Genomic DNA, 26533 nt, shown 5'->3' on the forward strand with positions numbered 1-26533 from the left:
CCTTCTTTTGGCCTCAGAAGTGCATGGTTAAAATCTTTCGGGTTCCTCGTGCCATGTATATTAACACGCTCCTCGCATCAGCACCGGAATGTGATGTATTTGCAAGTAGTTGAATGGATCTGTGTAAAGAATGTATAAAGCACTGTGAGGCAATGGATAAACCTGAATCATCTGTCTTGTTTGTAAGTGATGCACACGGCTGCAGACGTTGGCTTGATCATTGTATAGTGACGAAAGCCGCAGCGCCGTGTGTCACTGATGTCTATGTTATGTATGATGTCCTCTGGTCTGACCATTTTCCGCTCATAGTTAAGTGTAACTTGGATTTAATAACTAAGAAAAAAACTGTAAGTAATTTAGAGCTTAATAAAATAAAATGGGGCGAGAGAAACGATTACCAAGTAAGTGAGTACCTTAAAATTTGTACCTCTAAACTTAAAGAAATCGATTTCCCAGGCGAATGTCAAGTTTGTTGTGGGAGTTACTGTGGCAATGTGTCCCATAGGCAGTTAATCGACAAACTATATAAGGAAACCATCGGGGCCCTATGTCACGCTGCCGCAGTGACGCACATAGCGAACAAGAGTGCGGGGAGGCGCCGGTTGGCTGGCTGGAACAAGCACGTGAGCGAGGCTCACAGGTACGCGAAGCTTAAATTTGCAATCTGGGAGTGGCACGGGAAACCACAAACAGGCTCGGTTTTCTCCGAAATGATAGACGCTCGTAAAGTTTTTAAAGGAAGGCTAAAGTGGTGTCAGAACCACCAGGACCAAATTAAAATGGACCGGTTGGCGTCTCATCACGCTAGCGGTGACTTTGCGAGCTTCTGGAAAGCTACAAACAAACTAAACCCTAACAGCAGCGTACCTGTGAGTGTCGATGGTATTTCCAATCCCAGGGAAATAGCAGACTTGTTCAAGCGCAAATTTACAGTTAGTTCTCCCTTGGGGCCTGCGTGTAGGGCTGACGGTGCTGGGTCGCAGAAAGGTGAGTTGTCTGTTTTTATCTATGCTAAAGATATTTGTAAAGTGATTAAAAACATGACAAAAGGGAAGTCACCTGGACGCGACGGTTTATGCATCGAACACCTGAGGCACGCGGGCCCTCATCTACCGCGTGTGCTGTCTCTGCTGTTCAACCTGTGCCTGAGCCACTCTTATCTGCCGCCTGAGTTGTTGGAGACTCTGGTGGTGCCCATTATTAAAAACCGGACAGGTGATGCATCGGATGGGTCAAATTACAGGCCTATCTCCCTGGCTACAGTTGTGGCCAAGGTGTTTGACAGTGTGATTAACTCATATTTGAGAACCTATGTCAAACTTCACGACAATCAGTTCGGATTTCGACCTGGGCTGTCTACAGAAACTGCAATCCTTAGCTTAAAGCACACTGTCAAATACTACACAGATAGAAAAACGCCTATATACGCCTGTTTTTTGGACCTGTCTAAGGCATTCGATCTCGTCTCTTACGACATCTTATGGAAGAAATTACAGAAGTCGAGGCTACCATCAGAGTTCATTCACCTTCTTAGGTACTGGTATCTTAATCAAGAAAACCGTGTGAGATGGGCGGGTGAGGTTACGGAAACATATAGGCTCGAATGTGGCGTACGACAAGGTGGGTTAAGCTCACCAATATTATTCAACCTGTATGTGGACGCGCTGATTGAGCAGCTTAGCAGCACTCATATCGGCTGCCATGTTGATGGCGTATGTCTAAACAACATCAGTTACGCAGACGACATGGTGCTGCTGGCGCCCTCGGTCGGCGCTCTCCGCAAGCTTGTAGCCATATGCGAGTCCTATGCCTCGTCACACGGTTTGATTTACAATGGTAAAAAGAGCGAGGTAATGGTCTTTAAAGCCGGGAACAAATGCCCCTCGCATGTGCCCCCAGTTCGACTCAACGGGACCGGTCTCGTAAGAGTCAATAGGTTTAAATACTTAGGGCATATTGTTACCGACGACTTAAAGGACGATGAGGATATAGAGAGAGAACGGAGAGCGTTGTGTGTAAGGGCGAACATGCTGGCCCGAAGGTTTGCTAGATGTTCAAAAGGGGTAAAAGTAACTTTGTTTAAGGCGTTTTGTTCATCTTTTTACACAGGTAGCCTTTGGGTCAGCTATACCCAAAAATCGTATAATGCTCTGCGAGTGGTGTACAACAATGCCTTCAGGGTGCTGGTTGGGCTGCCTAGGTTCTGCAGCGCCTCCGCCATGTTTGCGGAGGCTCGAACCGACGGCTTCGCAGCAATTATACGCAAGAAAGCGGCCTCCTTACTACGTAGAACCAGGGATAGCACAAACAGCATTCTGAAGATGATTGCTGATCACGTTTGTTGTCCCATAATGATAAGTTTAATTAAAATAATTAAGTCTAATATAACTTTTAAGTATTAACATTAGTTTTTAAGTCATATCTTATGTAATACTAACAAAAAAAATGGGATCACTGTTATCTTGAAATAAAGAATTGATTGATTGATTGATTGTATTAGTTTTTCTTTCTTACATTTGTTCTTTTTGCCTTTTTTAGACTGTATCATGTACCTAGTTTGTATAAAAACCTACTGTCTGTAATAATTTCACAGTGTATTCGTTTGCTGTAATGCTGTGTACATTTTGTGAATCAATATAAAAAATGTTGTTAATGTCCGTTGCGTAATTGGAGCCCACTCTGTATACATAATCACCTCTGTACAAGAATATCCAATATCAGACATCAGTTACGAATAATCTTCGTTATAATTAAGCTTTAAAGCACTTAAATTAACTTGTAAATCTTGAGACTTGGAAAGTAGCAAAGTTCGATATTCGATAAAAGACTTAAACCATTTAATGCCTTATAAAGTTTTGGCGGCCATTTTGATTTTCAGCTCTGGGGGCCGATTGTCGAATTACGAGCGCTCTATTTTATCACCCAAAAATTGGTGGAAAACGATGAAACGCCATGAAAGGCGAGCGATAGAAAAATTAAAAAGATTCGTGTTGACCACTCGTTTTCAATTATATTATACTATACTTTGTTTTTTGAGCATTAGATAAGGGGCAAACAATGTTAATACCTATGTCTTTTTATTGAATACGCTTTTAAAAATATTAACTATTACTTAGGAAACCAAATTAAAGTAAATAATCATATGACGTAAGTAAGTAAGTAAGTAAATATTCTTTATTGCACCAACAACGTACGACGTACCTATGTATATAGCATAGTTATATAAGTAGGTAAGCTATATACATATATACATATTATTTCCCGGGGGAGTAGGCAGAGATCACGGATTTTCCACATGCTATGATCCTGACAAGCAAGTTATATAATAGTTACATATTAGCTGCAACTTATTTTTCGTATGTGTTTTTCAATAAAAAATCACATCATAATTGCTCACCTACTTTCTTATGTTAAAATAACCAAGTATAGATAGTAAATGCCTAGTAGTGGGAATTTCGCTATACCCCCTACTTACCCTCTCAGTGGTGGTAGTGCTATATAGTTTCTGTTTTTTAGGTTCAAGAATTGGGTCCTTGAATGTTTTAACATACACCGTAAACTGAAACATAGAAAAGCCATTTAAAGTTGAAATTTTACAACGAAGTTTAAAAGTTGTGAGGACATTTCAGTCAAAAAGTCGGATCGTCTATTTATAAATTTAATTCGAAAGTAGTCGTGAAAATTTATCTTTAGTGATTAATTTCGACCACTCGTCTTCGATTTCGAGTGCTCGAATCCCAAAAATTGGCCCCCTGTTTTACTTTAACTTCGCACGTGAAGCGTGCCTTGGAAATGTTAAATGACTTTCGCGAATTAAATTCGTTTTCAAAACAGACAATAGGTAATTATTACCTTTTCTACAGGAATTAACTTTTTAAAGGTTTCCTATTTTTGATTACTTCTACTTTGTGGTAGTGACTTTGATTTTGCAATACACCGACAGAATAATAATGTAGATTATATTGACTTATCTAGTTTATCGCGATAATTATTCATTAAAAAATACGCATAATATATAGTGCTTGATTAAATAAACGTGTATGGTATATATTATTAAATTTGTGATATAGTGAAATAAGTAGTTTATTAATTATATGAAAATTACATGTCAAGGATTATAGTTAGGGAGGCGAGGTAGCTAAATGGCGTAATTCAACGGCGCCGTCGAGACCTATCAAAATCGAAAGATCAAATAATTTCGAAAAGAAAAGCTCGTATGATAAAAACCATTTTAGCGGTGGGTTTGGCGTGTACGGTTTTTCAAAAATGTTAAAAAAAAACAGTTACTTGGGCATTCTCGAGCGCGTCAGATATTCATACTACGTATGCCCCAAGTGCCTCTGATAACAACGGTATACTAATCTGCCGGTTTGCGTGGTGGGGGTAGGAATATAAAGTAGTCAAAAATTCAAAATAAAAAAAATTACTCGAGCGCGTCAGATTTTCGGAAGGGGTGTTAAGTAGGCCCCAAGGAAGCTCCCTTTAAAAAAACTGACGATTTCGGCGTGACGATAAGTTACGATGAATTTTTGAAAATGCAAAAAAAAAAAGTTTCTTTGAAATACTCGAGCGCGTCAGATTTTCATAGGGGAGGTTTATCTCGGTATCCTGAAAGCATATTTTCTTAATCTGACAAAAATGTTGGTGGGTTCTCTTAATCTGACCGAAAAAGATTTTTGGTTTCTTTTTTTTCCTTTCTTTCTCCTTGATAAAACGGGGATTTTAAGAATGACAATAAAGCGATAGATGCAACCAACGTAAATGTAGATGAAATATAGTACGAATTGTATTATTTATTGTATAAAAAAATGAAATGATATAAAAATTGTATTATAATTGTATTGTTATATATGGCCTTCTCCTCGACACCGGGGGCGGCCCTAGACGCACTGCTGGATATTATACCACTCCACTTGCAGGTGCAAAAGGAGGCTAAGCAGTGCGTCTACAGAATATGCATGCTAAACAGGCCAAAATGGCGCTCTCAAGCATTAACCAAACTAAAGGCCTGGGTTTTTGCAAATAGAACCCTTAGCATGCCCACCGATGACACGCACACTGAATGTCATTTCACTAAACTGTACACAGTAGAAATACCTCCTAGAGACAAATGGACCAACGACCAAATGTACGTCTAAGAGGGAAGCCATATTTGGTACCCGGATGGTTCCAAGAAAGGCATTGGTGTAGGATGTGGGATCTATGGTGAGAGACCTAAGCTCAGAGCCAGCGTCAGCATGGGCACATAGGCCTCAATCTTCCAGGCTGAAGTCTACGCCATCAACAAATGTGCGGAGATTAACCTGGATAAAAACCTACGACACCAACATATCTACATCAACTCAGACAGCTAGGCTGCTCTGCTGGCACTAGAATCCCTTGAGTCAAACTCAAAACTAGTCCAGAACTGTAAAACAAACCTCAATGCACTGACAAACTCCAACAAAGTCACACTTAGATGGGTACCAGGGCACTCCGACATTAACGGAAACGAAGAAGCGGACGAACTTGCTAGAAAGGGCGCAGACACACCCCTGGTCAGCCCAGAACCGATCTGTGGAATCACAAAACGGGATGCATATTCACTGCTCAGCAATTTAGAAAAAATAAGGGCAAACGATTGGTGGAAGTTCGTAAAAGGACAAGAACACTGCTGCAACAGCAAAACTGCTAGGGAGCTTCTAGGGCTCAAAAGACACAAAGCCTGCGCGGTGCCCAGAATTTTGACTGGACACTGTAAATTGAACAAACACATGTTTCAAATTGGAAAGAAACAAGACGCGACATGCAGGTTCTGCCATGACTCAGAGGAGACTGCAATGCACATTCTCTGCTCCTGTGGACCACTAATGTCAAAAAGAAGTACCCACTTAGGGCGGTACGTATTGCAACCCTATGAGGTACACAACATTACGGCCCAAAGAATCTGGAATTTCCTGGATTCAACGGACATCAGTAATGAACTTTAAAGGGCTGTCACAATAGACCAATGCCTGGTCGACGTGGCAGTCAAAGGCCCACAAACTACAATAATAATAATAATTAATATATATGACCTTTACATTTTTGCTCAATACAATTCATCTTCTTCTTCTTTCACATAATTTAATCATCGTTATTTCATATCAATTATTTTTAACACCCTCAGTTTTCGAGATATACTCAAAAAAAACCGGGAGTTTGAGTTTTTATGATGCTTCAAGTCCAAAAAGTTTTAACTTTGGACAAAAATGTAAAGAGACCTTTTTTGTGTATAATAAAATTACCTTTTTTGTTTATTTAAACTTTTTTTTGTAAAATGTATCGTTTGCGACTTATATGCCGCAACGCGTTTTTCGGAAGACTAAATGGCTCCTCCACACTTCCGGTCATGCGGAAACCGGCAGATTTTGTATTTTTAGTAAGTTTTAGATTATATTCTTCAAAATAAAATTAAAAGAAATCGCGCTCGAGAATGCCGGATTAACGTTTTTTTTTTACAAGTTCGCGACCCTATAACTCGGCGGCGTCAAGGACTTATCGTCAGATTAGTTAAATTTAGTCTTAAAACACTAAAATCAACCCCCAATATCTTAATCTGACGCGCTCGAGTATTTCAGACTATCGATTTTTTTTTACTAATCTGATCGTCTATCCTAGGCGCGCGTCACTACATATAGAGCTAAATACTTTACTAGGTTGTTCTATTAGGTCTAAGGTATCTCTCATATCTTAAACTGCCACGCTCGAGTATTACCGAAAATTCCCCTATTCGCCTCCCTAACTATTACAATTGTCCACAATACATTTTTATTACGTCAATAGATAATAATGTCATTCATTATAAATTAAGATTAAGCTAAACTAACAAACTACCGTTATATATAGTGAAAATAGAAATACAGGGTGGCCAAATAAGAAGTATACATTTTGTTTTTAAATTTTAACTGTATTAAGTTCAAAAATTATTAGGTATTGTTTTAAAAATATATACTTCAGGGTTGGCAAATTCATGCGAAACATAATGTCTGACATATGTCCACCTCTAACAGCAGGCAAATGTAAGCCCTTATCATCCCAATGTTCAGCATCTATTCGCACATTTTTGGCATTATCTTAGTACATTTGTGTCGAATAGTCGGTTTTAACTGTTTAAATTTCATCAGCTCGTTAGCATAGACACGTAATTTTAGATAGCCCCACAGAAATAAGTCAAGAGCTACAATATTTGGAGAATTTGGGTGCCAATCACTGTCACTTTTTTTCAAAATTAATCGAGCAAACAACGTGTTTTTAACCACAGAAACATTTGAGATAAAATTGCTTGCTGCTAGTGGTATACATTTGGCAGAAATTATCTTCCGTATACAATTGCCAACCCTGAATAATATATTTATGAAAAAATATTTAATAAAATTTCCATTTAATGTAATTAAAATTTAAAAACAAAGTGTATCATTCTTATTTGTCCACCCTGTATATATAAAAAAATACAATCCGTTGAAATTGTTTTATTTCATGAATAAAGCCGATATTTTATGTACCAGCTTTTCAATTAGTGGGATACCTACTTATACCTCATTGACCGAAACGTTAGCGAACGTCTCCATTTTGTCTCGGGCAAACTGCTTTCGTATGTCCGGATGTTCTCTTCTACTGGTCGCAATTCTCAACAGAACCCCTAGTGTAAATTTATTCGATAGCGTGATATGACGTACGCGTTTGCGTTAAGTTTCATTTTGTAAGGGATTTAGACACAGCGCGCCAAGCGGGACGTTTTGAAACTCAAAATCCCATACAAAATGAGACTTAACGCAAACGCGTACGTCACGTTACGCTATCGAATAAATTTACACTAGGGGTACACAGGGCCCGTATATTTCATGCCGTTGACGCAAAAATTACATAATATTACATACAGGGAGATTTTTTTATAACACTATAGATTTAGATAAGTTACCTATTGACGCGTAGAAAATAAAAGCTTGTTATGTCAAATACACTGTTAAAAATCAAAAATATGTACTCGTGTTATTTAATAAACTAATTATCCATTATTTATTGAGTGACAATAATTTGAAATTAGGCGTTTCTGTAACTATTGTCAAGTATCATTTAACTAAAGAGGTTGATTATTATTACGAAAATACTAATTGGAATCATACCCTTTGTAGTGTGACGTAATTTTTACGTCAACGGCATGAAATTATATATTATTAATGAATTATATATTATTTTATAATATTTGCTACGGCATTTTGCTACGGCTCATAGGAGCCTAGGGTCCGCTTGGCAACTAATCCTAATTTTAGATTTATATACCTAATCTAGTCATATTTTAGTTCACTTATAATTTTTATTATTAATTTTAATAATTATTTTATATCATGATTGTATTTCTTTGTAAAGTAGTTTTAATAAATAATACAATGTTATTTCTAGAATTTGCGTAGGGCACTCGTTTGTACGTAAACGACTGCCATCTGCACTTCCAAGTCAGATGGTAAACTAGGCCTTACTGGGATTAGTTCGGTTTCCTCACGATGTTTTCCTTCACAGAAAAACTACTAGGAAATATCAAATCATAAATCGTACATAAGTTCTGAAAAACTTATTGGTAAGAGCCGGGGTTTGAACCCGCGACCTCCGGATTGCAAGTCACCCGCTCTTACAGCTAGACCACCAGCGTTTATAGTATGTATGCTGGTTTTAAGGTATTCTATAGGCATATTGTTTCCTAAAATAAAGATTCTTTACTAGCTTTTATTTAACCTGCAATGTTTGTATGTAATAGGTTTTTTCGGATCAAATCTTGCAAGCAAAATTAGACCCATTATTATTCGATTGAGCTGAACTTAAAGATAGAGATGCATAAGTAAAGTTGGGTGACAATGCAATATTACGGTACCATGGAGATAATCTGATGATGGACACAGAAGGTAGCAATAAGAACTCCGTGATAAAACAATACAACCTAATGTTTGGGTTTGTTACAATTGTCTCGATGAGTATTAGTAGCATATTGAAAAAAAAAAAACAGTCAGCGCTAAAATATTTTATCAAAAACGATTTTTTTTTTAGTGAGTGCGCGTGTCTTATTTCTGATTGAAATAATTTTGGTACATTCCCAAGTAGCACAGATAGCTTTATAGCAGCCGAATAATGGAATACGAATACACTTGAAGCTGAATATAAAAGCTGCATAAGAGCTTTATCAGCGAGTTTTCAGCTTTTATAATTCTTAAATGGGCACAAGTTTATATAGCCTTAAGTTCACATAGCTGCTTAAGAGCTTTGTAACAGCAATTTATCGGAATTATAAAGGGTAACAGTGGTAAGGGTAATAAGAGTTGTCTATTAACTCGGTAAGAGTCGCCCTAATACCGGGAAAGGTTGATGTTGGGCTGAATAAGAGAGAATTAATAATGTCAAAATACTTTTTCACATCTGCCTTAAAGAAGGTATAATAGCTATTAGTATGATTGAACGCAGTGGTGATGTAAACAAGACCGGCAACGCAGTTACAACCCTTCTAGTGGTGCGGGTGTCTCTGATCCGTGATCCGTCTGCTCCTTTGCCCCCTATATAAAAATAAACAATTTGACTGATATTGTAATCAAATTTGTATCATACTTTCAGCTTCGAAATAGAATCACTTTCGACTGCGTACTGTATATAAATAGTTGATAATATAATTGCGTTTATTGATAATTGGATTGAAGGTCGTCTATCCGATATCCGGCCTATAACATAAAGTACCTAGTATTACTACCCCCATCCAATTTTAAACCGGACAAGCAAGGAAGACCAGTACACAAAAAGATTGCGCGTTTGCAAATGGCATTGGACTGGGCATATCCCCGGGAAGCCTAACACCCACATATCCAAAGTGGCCATGACTTGGAAGATGCCCGGAAAACGGAAAACATGGTCGCTTTATGGCTCCTCTACACGATGGCCCAGCATAGGCCAGTCCAAGTGACGCATTTATGCGTTAGAGGGAGCAAGTGATATTGCTATCTCTTTCCACCGCATAGCTGCGTCCCTTAGACTGGCCTACGCTGTCCATTGTGTAGAGGAGCCTTTAAAGCTACTTGGCGCCGTTCCGTGGAGCAAGAGTTGGGTGAATGGGGATGGGGTGGGAGGAGGTTACCCAATCTGCCAAGGACCGGCGTCAGTGGTAGAAAATGGTTCGAGCCTTACACCTCAGCAGGGGGTAACAAAATGAAAAGAGAATTATATCATTTTTTCGTTACGATACATGTAGAAACGCGTTGATTTCTTAACACAAGTATTTACAATACCGTAAACTGGGGCTATTTAAGAACCATGAGGCTATTTGGTTTAAAAAAATTATAAGTTTTGAGTCCCTATATCTTTTTTCGTCGCAATGGTGGAAACGTAAATCTTGGTCTGGCAACCCTAAATCTAATGCGGAGTTGCTCAGTGGTCGCCGCGACGCCGAGCAGGTCACACGCGCGCGTAAAACAATTCGAAGGTGAGTTAGTGAATTTTTTACGAAATTTTAGACCGTCCTACTTTTGTTCAGATTTTGTTTGTATGTGGAGTAAGCTTGTTTTTACTGTACGTATCTTAAAGTACATATCCTTGAGGGTTTTTTAAGCGATGTTAGATAATTTTAGCCGTTTATTTTGACATAGAAATTGATGTTTTTTTGCGATGGGGCTATTTGAGACAGTTTTTGGGGTTATTTGGTTCCTAGTACCAAATATCCCTCTATACACATTTCTGTATAAAAGTAGGCTGACCATCTTTATTTCTTTTCAACAGGACGATGGTGCGAAGGTATAAAAGAACGTATCGTAATTGTCGTAAGGGAAAAAGTTTGTTATAAATATATAGGGAAAAAATTGTTACGAAAGTAATTGAATAAAATTTGATTCTGGAGTAAAAAGTTTGTGATTTTTTTTTGTCTCACCTTTTTATGTATTTATGGTCACACTACTTTTAATACCTTAAGGAGTTCATCCTTTAGTGTCTTAAATAGCGCCTGTAAGGTTTTAAACCCCACAAGCTTCAAAATTTACTTAAAACCAATACACAACCTGTCGATTTCCATAAAGCCCCAACCACGAGGTTATTTGGGACACCTCTTTAAAAAATCATAACTCGGTCTGTGCCAACAAATCAGACATGTGTTGTATTATAAAAGGATGCAACAGTGTGCGTTTTATCCACTAAAAATATAACAAGTACCATAAAGATATAAAATAGGGGAGTTATTAATGTTTTTGTTCAAAAAACGTACCAAATAGCACCCTTTTACGGTACTTAAGAAGAGGCACCAGCAGGAATTGCATGGTGGCGTCTTTTTCGACTGACGTGTCATGCATCACTTTCACACTTGTATTACTTGTTAGAATGTGACAGGCATGGTGACAGAGTCTGACAGACGATAAAAAGGCGACCATCTTACCCCTTCAGATTGTAATTTAACAAATTACTTTTTTTTTTTGCTAGATCGTCACGCTACCTATAATTACCACCACCTTATAGCCCTTATAGAACTCGCTTAAAAATATTATAAAAAATATTTTGCACAAAACTTAATTTTTAATACAAGCTTTTATACTATTCTTTTCACAGTCAATCTAATACTCAAATACGTTTCGTTTCGTTTCATTGTTTTATCAATCGAAGGTACATTTATATCAAAATCATATTTGAATCATATTATTTAGTTATCGTCTTTCCCGCTCTAATAGGTACATGTCCGCACAAGTACGAGCGATAAGTAAATGACATCAAGGTGCGTAGCCAACATGCCAATCATTTACGCTCCAAACGAAACGCAACTGTCACTGTCGCACTACAACTGTAACAAGGAAAAGTGATAGAGAGATGACTACGCTACAGTACGTTAGCGATTGGCTCGTTGGCTAGGCTAGATGTCATTCTGATATCAGTACCGATCGTTCGATTATCACCCGTCTTCATTATCAAGTTAGTGGCGAACCTCTTTGGTTCAAACACGGTGTATACTACATCGGTGGCAAACAAGCATACGGCCTGCCTGATGGTTAGAAGTCTCCGTAGCCTATGTACGCGTGCAACTCCAGAGGCGCGTTGCCGTCCCTAACACTCCGCTCCCTCGTTGAACTCTGGCAACCTTACTTACCGGCAGGAACACAACACGTTCGTTTATAAATATAAAGATAACTTAGGAATATGAAAGAAGAAAAAGGAATTTGTTATGCCAACACTTATACTTGAAATATTTCAAAATGCTTGAAGAACTTTTGCAATGCAGATACACCTTTATCGACGGCAAAATATACCGTTAAAATATGATAATGAGTAAGAATGGGAACCTTTATGTATTTGTTTACTTTGAGTATTCTTGTATTGATATTTAATATTCCTTTGAAGTAGTGTCCGACGTAAAGATGTCTTTTTTTTCCATAACCAAAACCTCTAGTTTCGGCCGAAACCGAAACTTATATAGGTAGACGTAAGTATTATAGTTGTTAGTTTTGTAGCTGGCCCCCAACGGCTTATCCTTTGTCTATTGTTAACTAAAACCGCGCGTGCCACTTACCTGCAAAAAAAAGGGCCGGGCGACTATAAGCGGTTATTTAATAAGAACTCCTATGGTAACTGAAATAAAATTTAAAATGAACAAATGGAAAAATAATTTGTGTTTTCTTGTGTGGTTCCTATACGGTTACTGAGTGCCTGCGAGTCGAACGCTACCGAACCAGTCTAAAATATGTCCTCGATATGCGGAACAAAGGCGCGTTATCGGAGAGCACACCTACACTGGTTTTTTGAGCGTTGGACTAGCCCGCGCTCAGGTGCCAATTAGAATTATACGACCCTTTTTTTGCAGGTAGTGGCACGTGCGGTTTTAGTTAACAATAGACAAAGGATAAGCCGTTGCGGACCAGCTACAAAGCTAACAACTATAAAATTGTTTAATAAAATGAACCGTTCTTTTTAGGCATATGAAGTATGAACAATGAAATACCTATAATGTTAGCGTTAACCCCTTACTTCATGTCGCAAATAAAAGTATATCTGTTTAAAAATAAATACTCTTTAATAGCTATCAATAGAATTGAAAATTATTACTGCCATATAGGGCTGCGCATGCGGTAAGGGGTTAAATAGATAATAATATTAGTTTAATTTACGTATAAACTACCTAGCTTATTACACAATTATTACAGGAGCCTCGTCTGCCAACAAACTACTCTGTGGTTTGGCAGTATATTGTAAATAGTTATAAGGCATGAAACGTGAATAAACGTTTATTTATTATTTATATTTATTATTATCGTGTAAGGTGGTACAAAATAAGACAGTTTCATTTTCGCCAGCCATCCACAAGAAATCAGAGAACCCCAGTAAAAAGAAAAAAAAAACACAAACAAATCGCATGAAATCTCCCTGTTCTTCTACTTTTATTGATTAACATCATCGGACTCCACTTCCCAAATGTTGTCTGGAAGAGATCGCATTTTAGCGATGAAACCGCTTGTTTTCTGTAGATATTACTATATATTATAATTTGTCAGTAGTGTTCTTTTTAAACGTTTTTTTTGAGGTAGTATTATATATACCACCCCAAATCGTTTGCCCGCAAATGGCATATCTATATCGTTTGTTCATCGTTAGTTCACGTTTGTTCAGTAGGTAAAATCGTAAGGATCCGATTTTAACATGCATTTTTTTAAAAAAACAAAATGGGGTGGCTGTCTTCACGCTAGCCACCCCAAACCACTTTTTGTAATTTTTTTTTGTCTAAATAGCAAGATTTTCGTTAGTTCATGATTATTCAGGCATTAAAATCGTAAGGACCCGATTCCTTAATTTTTTTTTCATTTTTTTTGTGGGGTGGCTGTCTTCACGCTAGCCACCCTTTTGCGATTTGGGGTGGTCAACTTCACGGGCATGTCGTCCATACCGAATTAGTGTTTTCCAGTATATTGTTTAAGAGGGAAGTACCACGTGATCCTCTATAAAATAAGAGAAAACGTTTTCCTACCTGTAAATATTATATACAATGAAAAACTAGCTTTATAGGTTTCCTTTTATGTAAATATAATAATTATTTATTTATTTATTTTGTTTTTTAAAGTGACACCTATAAACCTAGAATATATTATGCTGTAGCGATCGACATCAAAATCAAAGGGATTTAGTGGAAAACGTTTTCTCCCGAAGTGGAATTTCATAGAAAAAGTACCGTTATTTCGCTAGGAACGCAAAACTATTCTTTCCTCTTAAGTATTTTGTTTCTTTGTATTTTCGTTTATTTGGAAGTAATACTGACGCTGTGTAACTAATTTTATAATAAATAAATCTATTCTATCTATTATTATATGTGTATCCTTTTTGAAGCCGATTAAAAATACCGTCGCTTAAATCTTGCTGGAATGCGCTCAAAACTCATTTGAATTCGAAAACTCTACGTTGAGCTAGACACAGATCAATCCAGGACAACGGGAAGGCCTGACTGGGCAAAATGAAGTTTTAACGAGACCCCAAACTTTGTGCAATTAGTGCAGTATAATTATAACCAACCATAGACTTATATAATAGATGGAACATATGACACGACATGTGGTATTTATATATTGGCGAACAGTTTAAGAAAACAACTGCTTTTAAAGAGTTCCGTACCCAAAGGGCAAAACGGGACCCTATTACTAAGACTCCGCTGTCCGTCATCATCATCTGTGAAAATTTCAACTGTATATCACGGTTCATGAGACCCAGCCTGGTGACATACAGATAGACGGACGGACGGACAGCGAAGTCTCAGTAATAAGGTCCCGTTTGACCCTTTGGGTACGGAGCCCTAAAAAATGGCTGACTACAAATGCATTTTACGAAAAGTCGGGATATAATAATAATGTTTTATTTTTGGACATGTAAATTGTATTGATTATTTATTACGTGTTATTTATTGTTTTATTTTATTTTACTTCAATTGTTGATCATTATTTTAATGAATTGTAATTAAAGTGACATAGACTTACTTATTAATATGCACCCATGCAGTCAAGTCATCAGTCCTCACAGTACCTACTGCTTGTTTTCTCTAACTCAATGTATAGCCACGTTATTTAAATTCGCAAAGGATGAAGGGGCGCCCACTACCGCTCCGACGTGCGAGCGGGATGTCGCTATAATACGCGCATAGCGTTGTCTCGTTAAAACTTCGGAGCGACGAGCGAATCGGACGCAGTTTGCCATGACCCTAACAAGTACGTCGCCGTATGCGGAGTCTCAAGGTGGTAATCCACGTAACGCAAGACTTTTGCTACGATGCGTCGCCGACAGTTTCGGGCATGATTTGGCTTCGGCTCTAAGGACTTTTAAGGACTTTGTCAGCACATAAACTTGTTTGTCTGTCTACAGTGTACTCATTTAAAGTTTTAAATGAAATTATGATCATTATCAGCGCTTTTCGAGATTTCTCGTAAAGTTTAGTTAAAGATTTCTTGGTCTACGAAATTCACAAAAAAAGTAGGAATACCCACAAAAAAAACCATCTCCTCCTTCCTCGCGTTGTCCCGGCATTTTGCCACGGCTCATGGGAGCCTGGGGTCCGCTTGACAATTAATCCCAAGATTTGACGTGGGCACTAGTTTTTAAGAAAGCGACTGCCATCTGACCTTCCAACCCAAAGGGTAAACTAGGCCTTGTTGGGATTAGTCCGGTTTCCTCACTGGCTACGCCATTGTGATAATTTCATACATTTTTAAAATTAATTTAAGTTTATTTAAATATCTCATACACACAACTAGAACGCACCTCTTATATATTTTATATATGGCAACATCCTTTGTCCTATACCCCCACCCTCACCTTAAACCGCCAGTGCAAAATAAAATCCCATCGCGCGCGCGCCCAAAAACTCGCACTCCTCTAATTAAAACTCAAAATACATGTGAAAAAATACTCCAAGAAGATCAGTGACATCACTTTTAACGCTGTGTATTGTGAACAACCAAATTTTCGTGTTTGTGGTGAAATACGAACTCAAAATTGGAGTCGGCGGGATATGAGCTATTCGAAGGTGAGTCCCTGCCCCTCCAAGTCTGGTCCTTCGAATCCTGATCCTTCCTATATAAATATCCCATTATCTCGTACATATTTACATTATTTACACACTCAAAAATATAATTTACACGCATATTTGTTAAAAACCCGCAACGTGCCAACATACTTTAATTGATTCGCATCACGCTTATTTCATTTTATTTTGCAACTAGTTATCATTAAATACCAGTTATTTTACTCAGTCTTTAAGATTTAAAGCATATTTTTGGTAGATTCCGTATATTTCACATAGTCAATCGTAAAAATTTGTTCGCCGCTCGAGCCATTTATATTTCCCTACCCGCCATATCACTTTAGATACGCGCCGCGCACAGTTCGTCGATATATTTTATTTTACGACAAAACTTTCATTTTAAAACTTCACGCAAATTACGCATAACTCATTATTAATTAACTCATCGCCAATATGCCGGGAAACAAGAAATCGAAAGAGGGTTCAAGCGACGAAGATGTCATGATTAGATTTTTGGAACATAAAAAACAATTTCTATTTCAAATGATCCAAGAAGTCTATAACTTAAGCTTGAAGGTTTCCGACGATGTCACTCGCACACAATTCTTAGCTAGGGCTCAATCCGCTGATAAAACGCGTTCAGATTATATTGAAACGGTAGATAAACTTATGATTGAGCAACTCAAAGAAAATCCTGAGGCTCTGCCGAGTTATAGTATTTTAAATACATTCGACGAATTATATTGTTACATAAAACAAAAAGAAACTACACTGAGGCAAGAGCTTGAGGACCAAAAGAAAAATAATAACTTAAATACTAAGTTACCTATTAGGTAATTTGCCTTAAACCTTAGCATGTGTTTTGAAATCTACGTTGTGCGCTACTTGACTTAACGTACACTTTTGTTTGAATTAGCAATATTAGGTCGGCAAATTACAAAGCCCTTGACAAATACCGACTGCCGCCGCGCCGCGCCGCGCACTCGCACGTGCACGTAGGGAATGGAACCGCCGTGTTTCGCGTCGGGCGCTACGTTAATAGACCATATGCAATTTACGTAAAAGCTAAAACAGCTTGTTCGTATTTAATCAGCGCTTGAAGCGATAACCCTTTCCCGGGTTTTTAATATCGGTAAGCGCTAACCTGAATTAATTCAAATAAAAGGATTAGCTTCTTAACCGGTAAGCCAATCAAAAGCTTACCGAAATGAAGCGGTTTTGGGAACACAGCTTTACAATAACCCGGGTTTTTGAACGGGTTAGGGTAAGCGGGTCCGGTCCCTGGTCACGCGCCCTACGAGGTACAGCGCGCGAGGCCGTGGCGGGCCTGTTGGCAGCAGCCCGCGACCCCGGCGCGGTGGTGGCTGCGCTCGATGCGCGTTTCGGCCGCCCCGAGCTTGTTGTCATGCATGAAGTGACAGCGGTGCGTGCCCTACCTAAGGTAAACTACGACGGTAAGGATTTACTGATTTTCGCAAGTCGTATTCGTAACTGCGTAGAAGTAATTCGCATGTTAAATAAGCCCGACCATTTACGCTCGCCAGAGCTGTTTCAAGCACTGTGGAGCAAACTGCCTGCGCTGCTGCGTCCACGGTGGTTGGATTATGCTCATTCTTGCAATAGTAGCGCTTCAAAAATTGAAATGTTTGCGGATTTCCTCTCGCGCGAAGTCGACCTGCAATGCAGATTCGGAGGCGCTATTGACCACGCGCCTGCCCTAGTTTCCCGGCCGATTGGTAATAGGGACAAAATAAACATTATTGCTGAAAATAATCATTCGTCCGATAGTATTCCAACATCGTTAAATACCCATAACAATTTTGAAAATAATTGTTCATTATGTAAACAAAATCATGACTTAACTGTTTGTGACAAGTTTATCAAACTGTCAATAAATGATAGGTGGCAATTTATCAAAAAGAATAAAATGTGTCATAGGTGTTTGAAAAAAGGTTTTCATAAGAACAAAACTTCATGCATGAAAAAGGTATGTAGCGTAGAAGGTTGCGAGATGCGTCATCATAATTTGTTACACGGGTCAAAGTCTGAACGCGTCGTTACTGCGCACGTCGATGTGGAGGACGACGACGCCGCCGACGACGACTCCGACGCCGACGACGAGCAAGTGCCATCGACATCTAGCGTAACTGCGCCCGCGGCCTGCAATGTATCCGAAGCGGCACCGCTGCTCGACGACTCGGAACACGATATTCTGACGCATGCGACCTCTTCATCTCCCAAAGTGCCTTCTGCACGGCCGTTATTAAAAATAGTAGCTGTCACTGTGTCCGGACCCACTGGTAGCGTTGACACATTCGCGTTATTGGACGATGGGTCCTCAGGAACGTATATTGACTCTGAAATTTCTTCTCGAATTGGAGCGAAGGCTTCCGATAGGCTAATTCACTTAGATTGCGTAGTTGGTTTAAGCAAGGACATTAAAGTGCAGTATGTTAATTTTAATATACAGGGTCGTCATTCAACCGAAGTTCACTCTATTAAAAAGGCTAGATCAATTAACGGTTTAGGCGCTGCACGACAGTGTGCGTATCAAGATAGTGTGCGCAAATACCCTTACTTAGCAGATATAGCCGGTGAATTTTGCTACGGGGACGTAAAGCCCATGCTGATAATAGGACTTGACAACTGGCACTTATCACTTGCTACAGACGTGCGCAAAGGAACCAAGACACAACCTGCAGCCATTTTAACAGCCCTTGGCTGGGTTTTGTTTGGTTTCGGTTGCAGCAAGACTAAACGGGTTGACGTTGTAAACCATATTACATTAAGCGAGCCTGACTCTGATAGTGATTGCTTCACTCTTGAACGACTTATTAGGGAGCAATTTAAGATCGATTCAATTGGTATATCGAAAAAAGAGGCCCGCAATGCTGACGATGAGCGTGCCATACAAGTACTAGAGAGCACGGCTCACCGTCTGCCGGGTGGCCGTTTTGAGGTAGGATTGCTATGGAAGGCTGATAATCTGGACATTCCTAACAGTTACAAGTTAGCACTGTCCAGATTCCTAAGCTTAGAAAATAAAATGATTAAAGATCCTTGCTATGCCGAACGTTATCGTCGCAATATACATGACATGTTGTCTAAAGAATACGCTGAACAATGTTCTTCTGGCCCTGCTTCTGGACGTCCTGTTTGGTATCTTCCTCACTTTGGCGTGATTAACCCAAATAAACCCAATAAGTTGCGAACTGTTCACGACGCGGCTGCAAAATCTCACGGCGTGTCATTAAACTCTTTGTTATTGACTGGCCCTGACCTTTTGCAACCTTTGCTGGGTATTCTAATGCGTTTTCGTGAGGGTGCTGTAGCTTTAAATGCCGATATTCGTGAAATGTTTCCGCAAATCAAAATAATTGAAAAAGATAGAGACGCGCAAAGGTTTCTGTGGCGAGATACCCCAGGTGAACCAATAAGAACATTCCGCATGTCATCCATGATTTTTGGCGCCGCATCGAGCCCATTTACTGCCATACACATCAAAAATAAAAATGCTCTAGAATGGCAGGAAACTTATCCTGAGGCAGCTCGAGTAATCATCGATGACCATTACATGGACGATTGCATTACTAGCTTAGACGACATTGACAAAGCTGCCAAGCTGGCAGCTGATATTTATACCGTACATGCTCACGCCGGTTTTGAGATGCGCAGCTGGACGTCAAATAGTCCAAGCGCGCTCTCGTTGTTGCCGAAGGAATCCTTGCTCGAGGTGCCTCGCGCTAATAATATTGACGTCGAATTAGGTCGCCTGGCTACGCCCGTTCGCACACTAGGCCTTATCTGGCAACCCGCTAACGACCTGATAGGTTTTAATACAGGTGTAAAAAAAGAGACCGTGTTGCCGGAGAAGTTAACAAAGCGAGGGGTTCTAGTGCACGTAATGAGAATTTATGATCCGCTTGGAATCCTTGCACCAATCGTCGTTCGTGGTCGTATAATGTTTCAAGACGCTTGGCGCAAGGGTTTGAACTGGGACCAAGAGCTCTCTCAATGTGACAGCGTCGCGTGGAAGTCTTGGTTTCAAGATCTGATCTCCACTTCCAGTTTGAGGATACCACGCCGCTATAACTTGAGCGATCTCGAGGTAGCAGGGTGCGAATTACATGTGTTCTCGGATGCAAGTGAATCCGCCTTTGCTGCTGTGGCCTATTGGCGCTTTCTTTATGTGAATGGTGATGTAAGACTCTCCCTCATCTGCAGTAAAGTCCGTGTTTCTCCAATCAGGCCTGTCTCCATTCCCCGTTTAGAACTTCAAGGTGCTCTAATAGCTGCGCGCCTTGCCATGTCGATATGCGAAGCCCACCGACTGAAGCCAATGAGACGAGTTTTCTGGTGCGACTCGATGACTGCGCTGGGTTGGCTTCGTAGTGATGCGCGCACCCTTAAAACCTTTGTATCTCATAGAGTAGGCGAGATTCTAGAGCTTACAAACATCAGCGAGTGGCACTGGGTACCGAGCGACCTAAACGTAGCCGATGATGCCACACGCGTCAAACGCTTTGTGCTCTCTCCAGAATCTCGCTGGATCTCAGGACCCAGCTTTCTCCTTTCCTCGGACTGGCCCGCTGAACCTCAAATTGATGTTAGCGGACTAGGCCGCGAAGAGTATAAAAATATCATTCATCTTATCACCGAGACTGATCTGCCCGTACTAGTCTCTGCGGATCCAAGTCGATTCAGCTCATGGCTGAGAATGGTGCGAGCAACGGCAAAGGCGCATTTATTCCTATCATTATTGCGAATGCGTAGTATGAGAAGACGAGACGTAAACTTCAACCTTCCTCGTCATGAAGGACTCTTATGTACCTTCCGTCCAACTTGCACATCCTCTCCTGGTACTTCTAATTCTCCTAATATCCCACTGAAAATAACCGCGAGCGATATAAGCCTAGCAGAATCCCATATTTTACGGCAAAGCCAACTGGATTCCTTCAAAGAAGATATCTTGCGGATAAAGAACCGAGACCCGTTGCCTCGAAGCAGCCGCCTTTTCAAACTGTCCCCCTTCTTAGATGACAACGATCAACTTCGAATGTTCAGTCGTATAGCGGCAGCCGCAGGCGTCACTGATGAAGTTAAGCGACCGCTGATTTTAGACGGAAAGCATCCGGCAGTACGCCTCTTAATAGCCAGATATCATCAAAAAGCTGGCCATGCGAACAAAGAAAAAGTCTTGAACGAGCTCCACCAAAGATTTTGGATTTTAGGTCTTAGAAATGCTGCCCGATCAGTAGCCCATGATTGCCAGTTTTGTAAACTACGCCGTGCCAGAACATTCACGCCACCGATGGGAAATCTACCGGAGTGTCGATTGGCTCATCATCAAAGACCCTTTTCCTTTGTCGGCCTGGACTACTTTGGACCCGTCCTTGTTTCAGTTGGTCGCAGAAGGGAGAAACGCTACGTTGCCCTATTTACGTGTCTTGTCATACGCGCCGTACATCTTGAAGTGGTACACAGTTTAACGACAGACGCGGCCATAATGTGTCTACGCCGTTTTATTGCTCGTCGAGGAACACCACAAGAGATCTGGTCAGACCACGGAACAGCCTTTGTTGGAGCAAACAGGGAGTTACGAGCTCTTTACGGCGACTCTGTTGAAGATTTTGCTGCCAACGAATCAATCAATTGGCGTTTTATTCCTCCCGCAGCACCTTTTATGGGTGGAGCGTGGGAGCGATTAGTTCGCAGTGTCAAAGAAGCTTTGAAAGTGACCCTCAGAGAACAGGCTCCCTCAGACGAAGTTTTAAGCACACTGTTAGCAGAGGCTGAAGCCCTTGTCAATACGCGACCACTTACGCATGTCTCACTCGATTCCGATGCTGATGAGGCTTTAACACCGGCCCATTTTATACTCACATCTCCATCTGGACGCCCTATTCCCGCTACCCTGACCGAGGCGGATCTTCTCAGCAGGAACAAGTGGCGCAGAGCAGTAAGACTTGCTGACCACTTCTGGCAGCGCTGGGTGAAAGAATACCTGCCTTGCTTGTCACCACGCACCGGAGGAGGCTCTCCACCTAATATTGCAGTGGGCGACGTCGTAATAGTGTGTGACTCCAACCTGCCTAGAGGCTCGTGGCCCAAGGGTCGTATTACCGCATTGTACCCCGGTAGAGACGGGATAGTAAGAGTAGCAGATATCGCCACCGCCGCAGGGGTTTTACGGAGACCCCTCAAAAAGCTCGCTAAAGTTCCCGTTTCTGTTTCTCTTTAAAAAAGGGGAGAATGTGCAAGACTGCACAACCTTTTATATAATTTTACCTTTTTTTACTTATTTTTGTCTATGGTTTTTTATACCGTTTTTGTCTATTTTTACTATTTGTCAGATTACATTTTGTTTCTCAAAGAAAACCAGTGCATTTTACTTAAGTCCACTAAAACCACGTTGTATAATAATAAACATATTATGTTTGATCTATACTTTTAGTTAAGTGCACAATTGTTTTATTTTACAAATGAAGATCTTCTCTAATTTAGTTTTACATTAGGACCGATTCGTATTTATATCTGACTACATCGTTTAACGTTAACAGTAGTAATAAAAAAAAAATCTTCAACACGTAATATCGAATTTTAAATAAGTAATATGATGTTCCAAAAAACCTTTAGTCCAAAAATATATTTGAGTCTCTAAAATATTACGAATTCAATTCTACTTATAGCTATAAGGTTTTATTCAGCCACTTATTCCAACATCTTATTCAATATTAAGGATAACTCACGTTATAAGCTTCACTCAAGGTCATGGGCACAGAAAACATAGTAGCGCAGTACTTAGACAATAATGTAATACCGAAATAGATGACATATACTAAGGAGAATCCTAAAGCGTCCACCGGCTGGGCGCAGTGCAGTGACTGCAGGCATGGGCCTCACAGATCTTCATGCCCGGACGAAGGCAAACCGCGATCTGCAGAGCATTCGGTTCTAGTGCCGTGCCAAGGTTGCGCGAAGGGAGCTCGTGTAGCCAATAACCCGACTTTTCTGACATAGCCAGGAGTCTAGCTTGCTCATGGTGGTCACGAGATTCCTGTACCAGGAGCTGGTGCCGCAGTTTAACGAAATTGACAAATAATGTGTAATTTCATTGTAAATCAAATGGGGACGTCTATAATCAATCACACAAACTCTAGCGGACAAACAATGAGGCTCAGTACAGATTTCAAATTTACTTACTTCATGTAGTTAAACTTCTGTACTTCCAAGTTATCTTTGAAGGCATATAAGAGCAGTTAATCGGCGATTTATGTTACAGCCGAAGATCATAGGATGGAGCAGATTTATATGAATGTTAAAGGATATTGATGATTCCGCGAAAAAATACGAGGAAATTACGGGAAGTTTGACTGGAGTTGGGAGATAATATGATTACCTACAGTGTATTGGTACTTTTTTATGATATAGGAGGTATAAGAGCAGACGAATTACCTGATGGTAAGCAATTACCGTCGCCCATGGACACCTGCAATAACCAGAGGAGTTGCAAGTGCGTTGGTGGCTTTAATATAGGATACTTAAAAGCGATAAGGGCCACAACACATTAGCGTTTCCCGAGCGTCGGCGTCTAGTCAACGGTACGTTGGCGCAAAGAACTGCGCAGCGGCGCCATTTTCCATAGCGCTGACTAGACGCTGACGCTCAAAAGACGTTACTTTGGGTGGCACTAACACATTATCTTTAATATATTTTAATAGTTGTGTCAGAATGGTTTTCAGTGGCATTGGGTCTCTGATTTAGGCCATTTTGACATTGGATGCGGATTCGCACGCTACTCCGGTGTGCAAGCGGGACATCATTGTCTCACTCATACATCGGAGCAGCCTTCTTATCCGCGCCGGTGTGATAACTTTGTTTCCGACCAAAAAACAGGCATGAATCTTTTTTATGCTATTATAAAATTTTGGCTGTTTAAAACTTGAATTTAATATTTACTATTTTCATTTATTTATATATTCAGATATGTAATTAACAATACTAAACTTAATTACGAAAGTATCGTTAAACCAGCAGAATAAGCATTAGAATGCCATGATGTTCTTAATGGTATGGTATCTGTCAATCCGGTTTGTTTCGAGGATGAAATATGTACACCGTGGGCCAATTAAACCCGACAGATTTTAACCACGCATTCCGTAAAGGAAGTCATAAGGAGCAAAAAATATGTTATATAAGTTTTGGCCAAATTCGCCAAAAAAAATTGCGTTCACAGTGATGAAAAAAAAACGTATAAGAAAAGTTATTTTATTTTATTTACAGATAAAAATTAGTTTGCTCTGAAACTTAAATATCTGTCAGTAGGTACGATCGTATGTCTAAACCAAGATTCAAAGTGGCAGCGTGACAGATAAAATGTCGTTTCAATAAGTTAAGAAACAAATTTTCACAAAAATTGTCATTATCTCTAAAACAAGATTAATTTCAGGAAACTTTGTATGACACTAAGTCTCTAAATGCGGTCAAGAATACACCTTTAAAATTAGTCAGGTTTAATCGACCCACGGTGTACATGGGGCCCATTGCGTTAAAGCAATACAAAAGTCAGAAATAACAGTCAAAGTCTATCAACCGTACTCTACGCGCGAAACGCTACTTGATCATGATTTCACGATCAAATTTTAGTATGGAAAACAAGAAAATTGTGATTTGACGGTGAAATACCTATTGAGTTTATGTATATAGATATAGTTGCTGTACAATCTATTTAATTAAATAAAATCGTAGATCGCGCGCCGCAAGTGGACCTGGATCGGTCACACTCTTAGAAGGGATTCCAACCACATCCCTAGGCAGGCCCTAGAATGGACCCCGCAAGGCAAGAGAGGATCAGGCCGTCCAAAAGAATCCTGGCGACGCTCAGTGGCATCCGAGTTGACAGCAATCGGGCTATCATGGCCTGAGACGAAGCACGCAGCCCAAGATGGCGGCGCACAGGACGCCCTCTGCTCCACCTAGGGAACGTAGGACTTTAAGTCAAAGTAAGTCAATATCCCCAAGAGCTCATAAGTGTTCGGTCGTAAGGAAAAATATTAAAGTGACGCGATTTCTCCAGTATTCGAATCTCGAAGTTTATTATATTCGTTTTATCCATGTCGCACAGTACAGCGGGCAGCTTATAACCATGCAGCGCGGTTGCGAAATTGACTGTATAAGAGTAACCGGGGCATGTAAGGCTTAGAGTGGTGCAAGTCAGAAGAGTGAGGTCCCATAGTTCAATATAATAAAGGTACGGTTCGGATTGCAAAAATCCTGGCATCAGCATCGGTATTCACACTTACGGCAGTAGTGCTGCAGAAATGCTGCCGAAGTGCCGATTGCTTTACTGCAAGAAACGGCAAATCTGATGCTTTCTCGATACAATGAACTTTTTGACGTTTCTTGCAGCAATGCAATGTATTACCGCTGCACTAATACAGCGTGACATTACTGCTGACTGCTGCCGTAAATGTCAAAATCGATATTGCTGTCCGGATATTTTAACTCAGAAATGCTGCGTCTTTGGCGCATAGGTACTATGAATGCAAAAAATGGGTAGAATAATTATTCATAAACTAAACGCTAGCCAAAAAACGCAATAAGCTTGTAAGTTAACCGGGTAATGCAATAAAGCACGCGGCGGGACAACGGACGCATACCGATGTCCCCCGAGCTCACTTCACTACTAACGCAGTGCTATATTACGAGTATACTACTACTAGTATAACTGCTAATATAACTACAGTTTATCAACTGTACAACTGTATGGCTAAGATGGTGGCCTTTTTATCGTCTGTCACTATGCCTCTCACGTTCTAAGAAGTGTGTAAGTGCGAAAGTAACACGACAAAAACGCAACCATACTCGTATTATCCGTCCGTCCTGATTGCTCATCAGTAAAATATACGAGTTCTGGTCATGAGGTTTCCAAAGTTGACGACGCACAAGTGCGACACCAGTGAGACAAAACGCGGTATTCAGAGATATTTAAACCGGTGATTATGGCTCCATTTGTTTTAACCAATGTATGGCGGGCTTCGTAAGCGTCGAGCATTCGGTACGTGGCCTTCAAGTAAGTACCATCTTCCTGTCATTGTACTCTTTGCAGAATGTCGTGGTCAACTGGTCAACTGCTGACACCACGCGCAGATGTCACTTGCTGTACGATATCTCGCCATTTTACGCGGTCGGAGGTCATTCTGGTAAATGCGTTCAGGGGTCCCATAATCGCCATAAGTACCATAGCTTGAGTAGTATAAAAAAACTATCGCTATAAGCTTATAAGTTAACCGGGTAATGCAATAAAGCACGCGGCGGGACAACGGACGCATTCCGATGTCCCCCGAGCTCACTTCACTACTAACGCAGTGCTCCACTGAATATAACTACAGTTTATCAACGTTACTTTCCTTTATAGTAAAGTATTACAGAATACCCGGTAAAAATTCAAAAATTATAATTCAAAATTGAAAAATCTTTTCAGAAAATAGGCTAAATACAGGCAATTAT

At 40.1% G+C, this 26533-nt stretch overlaps 1 protein-coding gene across 1 annotated transcript; it reads left to right on the forward strand.

The window, feature by feature from the left end:
- Positions 1-1040: 1040 nt before the first annotated feature.
- Positions 1041-25003, forward strand: LOC133527124 (uncharacterized). Its single transcript, XM_061864013.1, has 4 exons — positions 1041-1821; positions 2110-2336; positions 18069-22175; positions 24773-25003. The coding sequence occupies exons 1-4, from the start codon at positions 1041-1043 to the stop codon at positions 25001-25003; spliced, it is 5346 nt and encodes a 1781-aa protein (XP_061719997.1).
- The last annotated feature ends 1530 nt before the right edge of the window (positions 25004-26533 follow it).

This window comes from Cydia pomonella, chromosome 17 (assembly GCF_033807575.1).
Source record: "Cydia pomonella isolate Wapato2018A chromosome 17, ilCydPomo1, whole genome shotgun sequence".
Classification (NCBI taxonomy): Eukaryota; Metazoa; Arthropoda; class Insecta; order Lepidoptera; family Tortricidae; genus Cydia; species Cydia pomonella.

Excerpts from the sequence above, each read along its gene's own strand:
- LOC133527124 (XM_061864013.1), top strand. The coding sequence starts at position 1,041 with ATGACAAAAGGGAAGTCACCTGGACGCGACGGTTTATGCATCGAACAC. Across the intron at positions 2,337-18,068 it reads TGAAGATGATTGCTGATCAC|TCTGAACGCGTCGTTACTGC; the intron begins GTTTGTTGTCCC and ends CACGGGTCAAAG. Across the intron at positions 22,176-24,772 it reads ACCCCGGTAGAGACGGGATA|ATCGCGCGCCGCAAGTGGAC; the intron begins GTAAGAGTAGCA and ends ATAAAATCGTAG.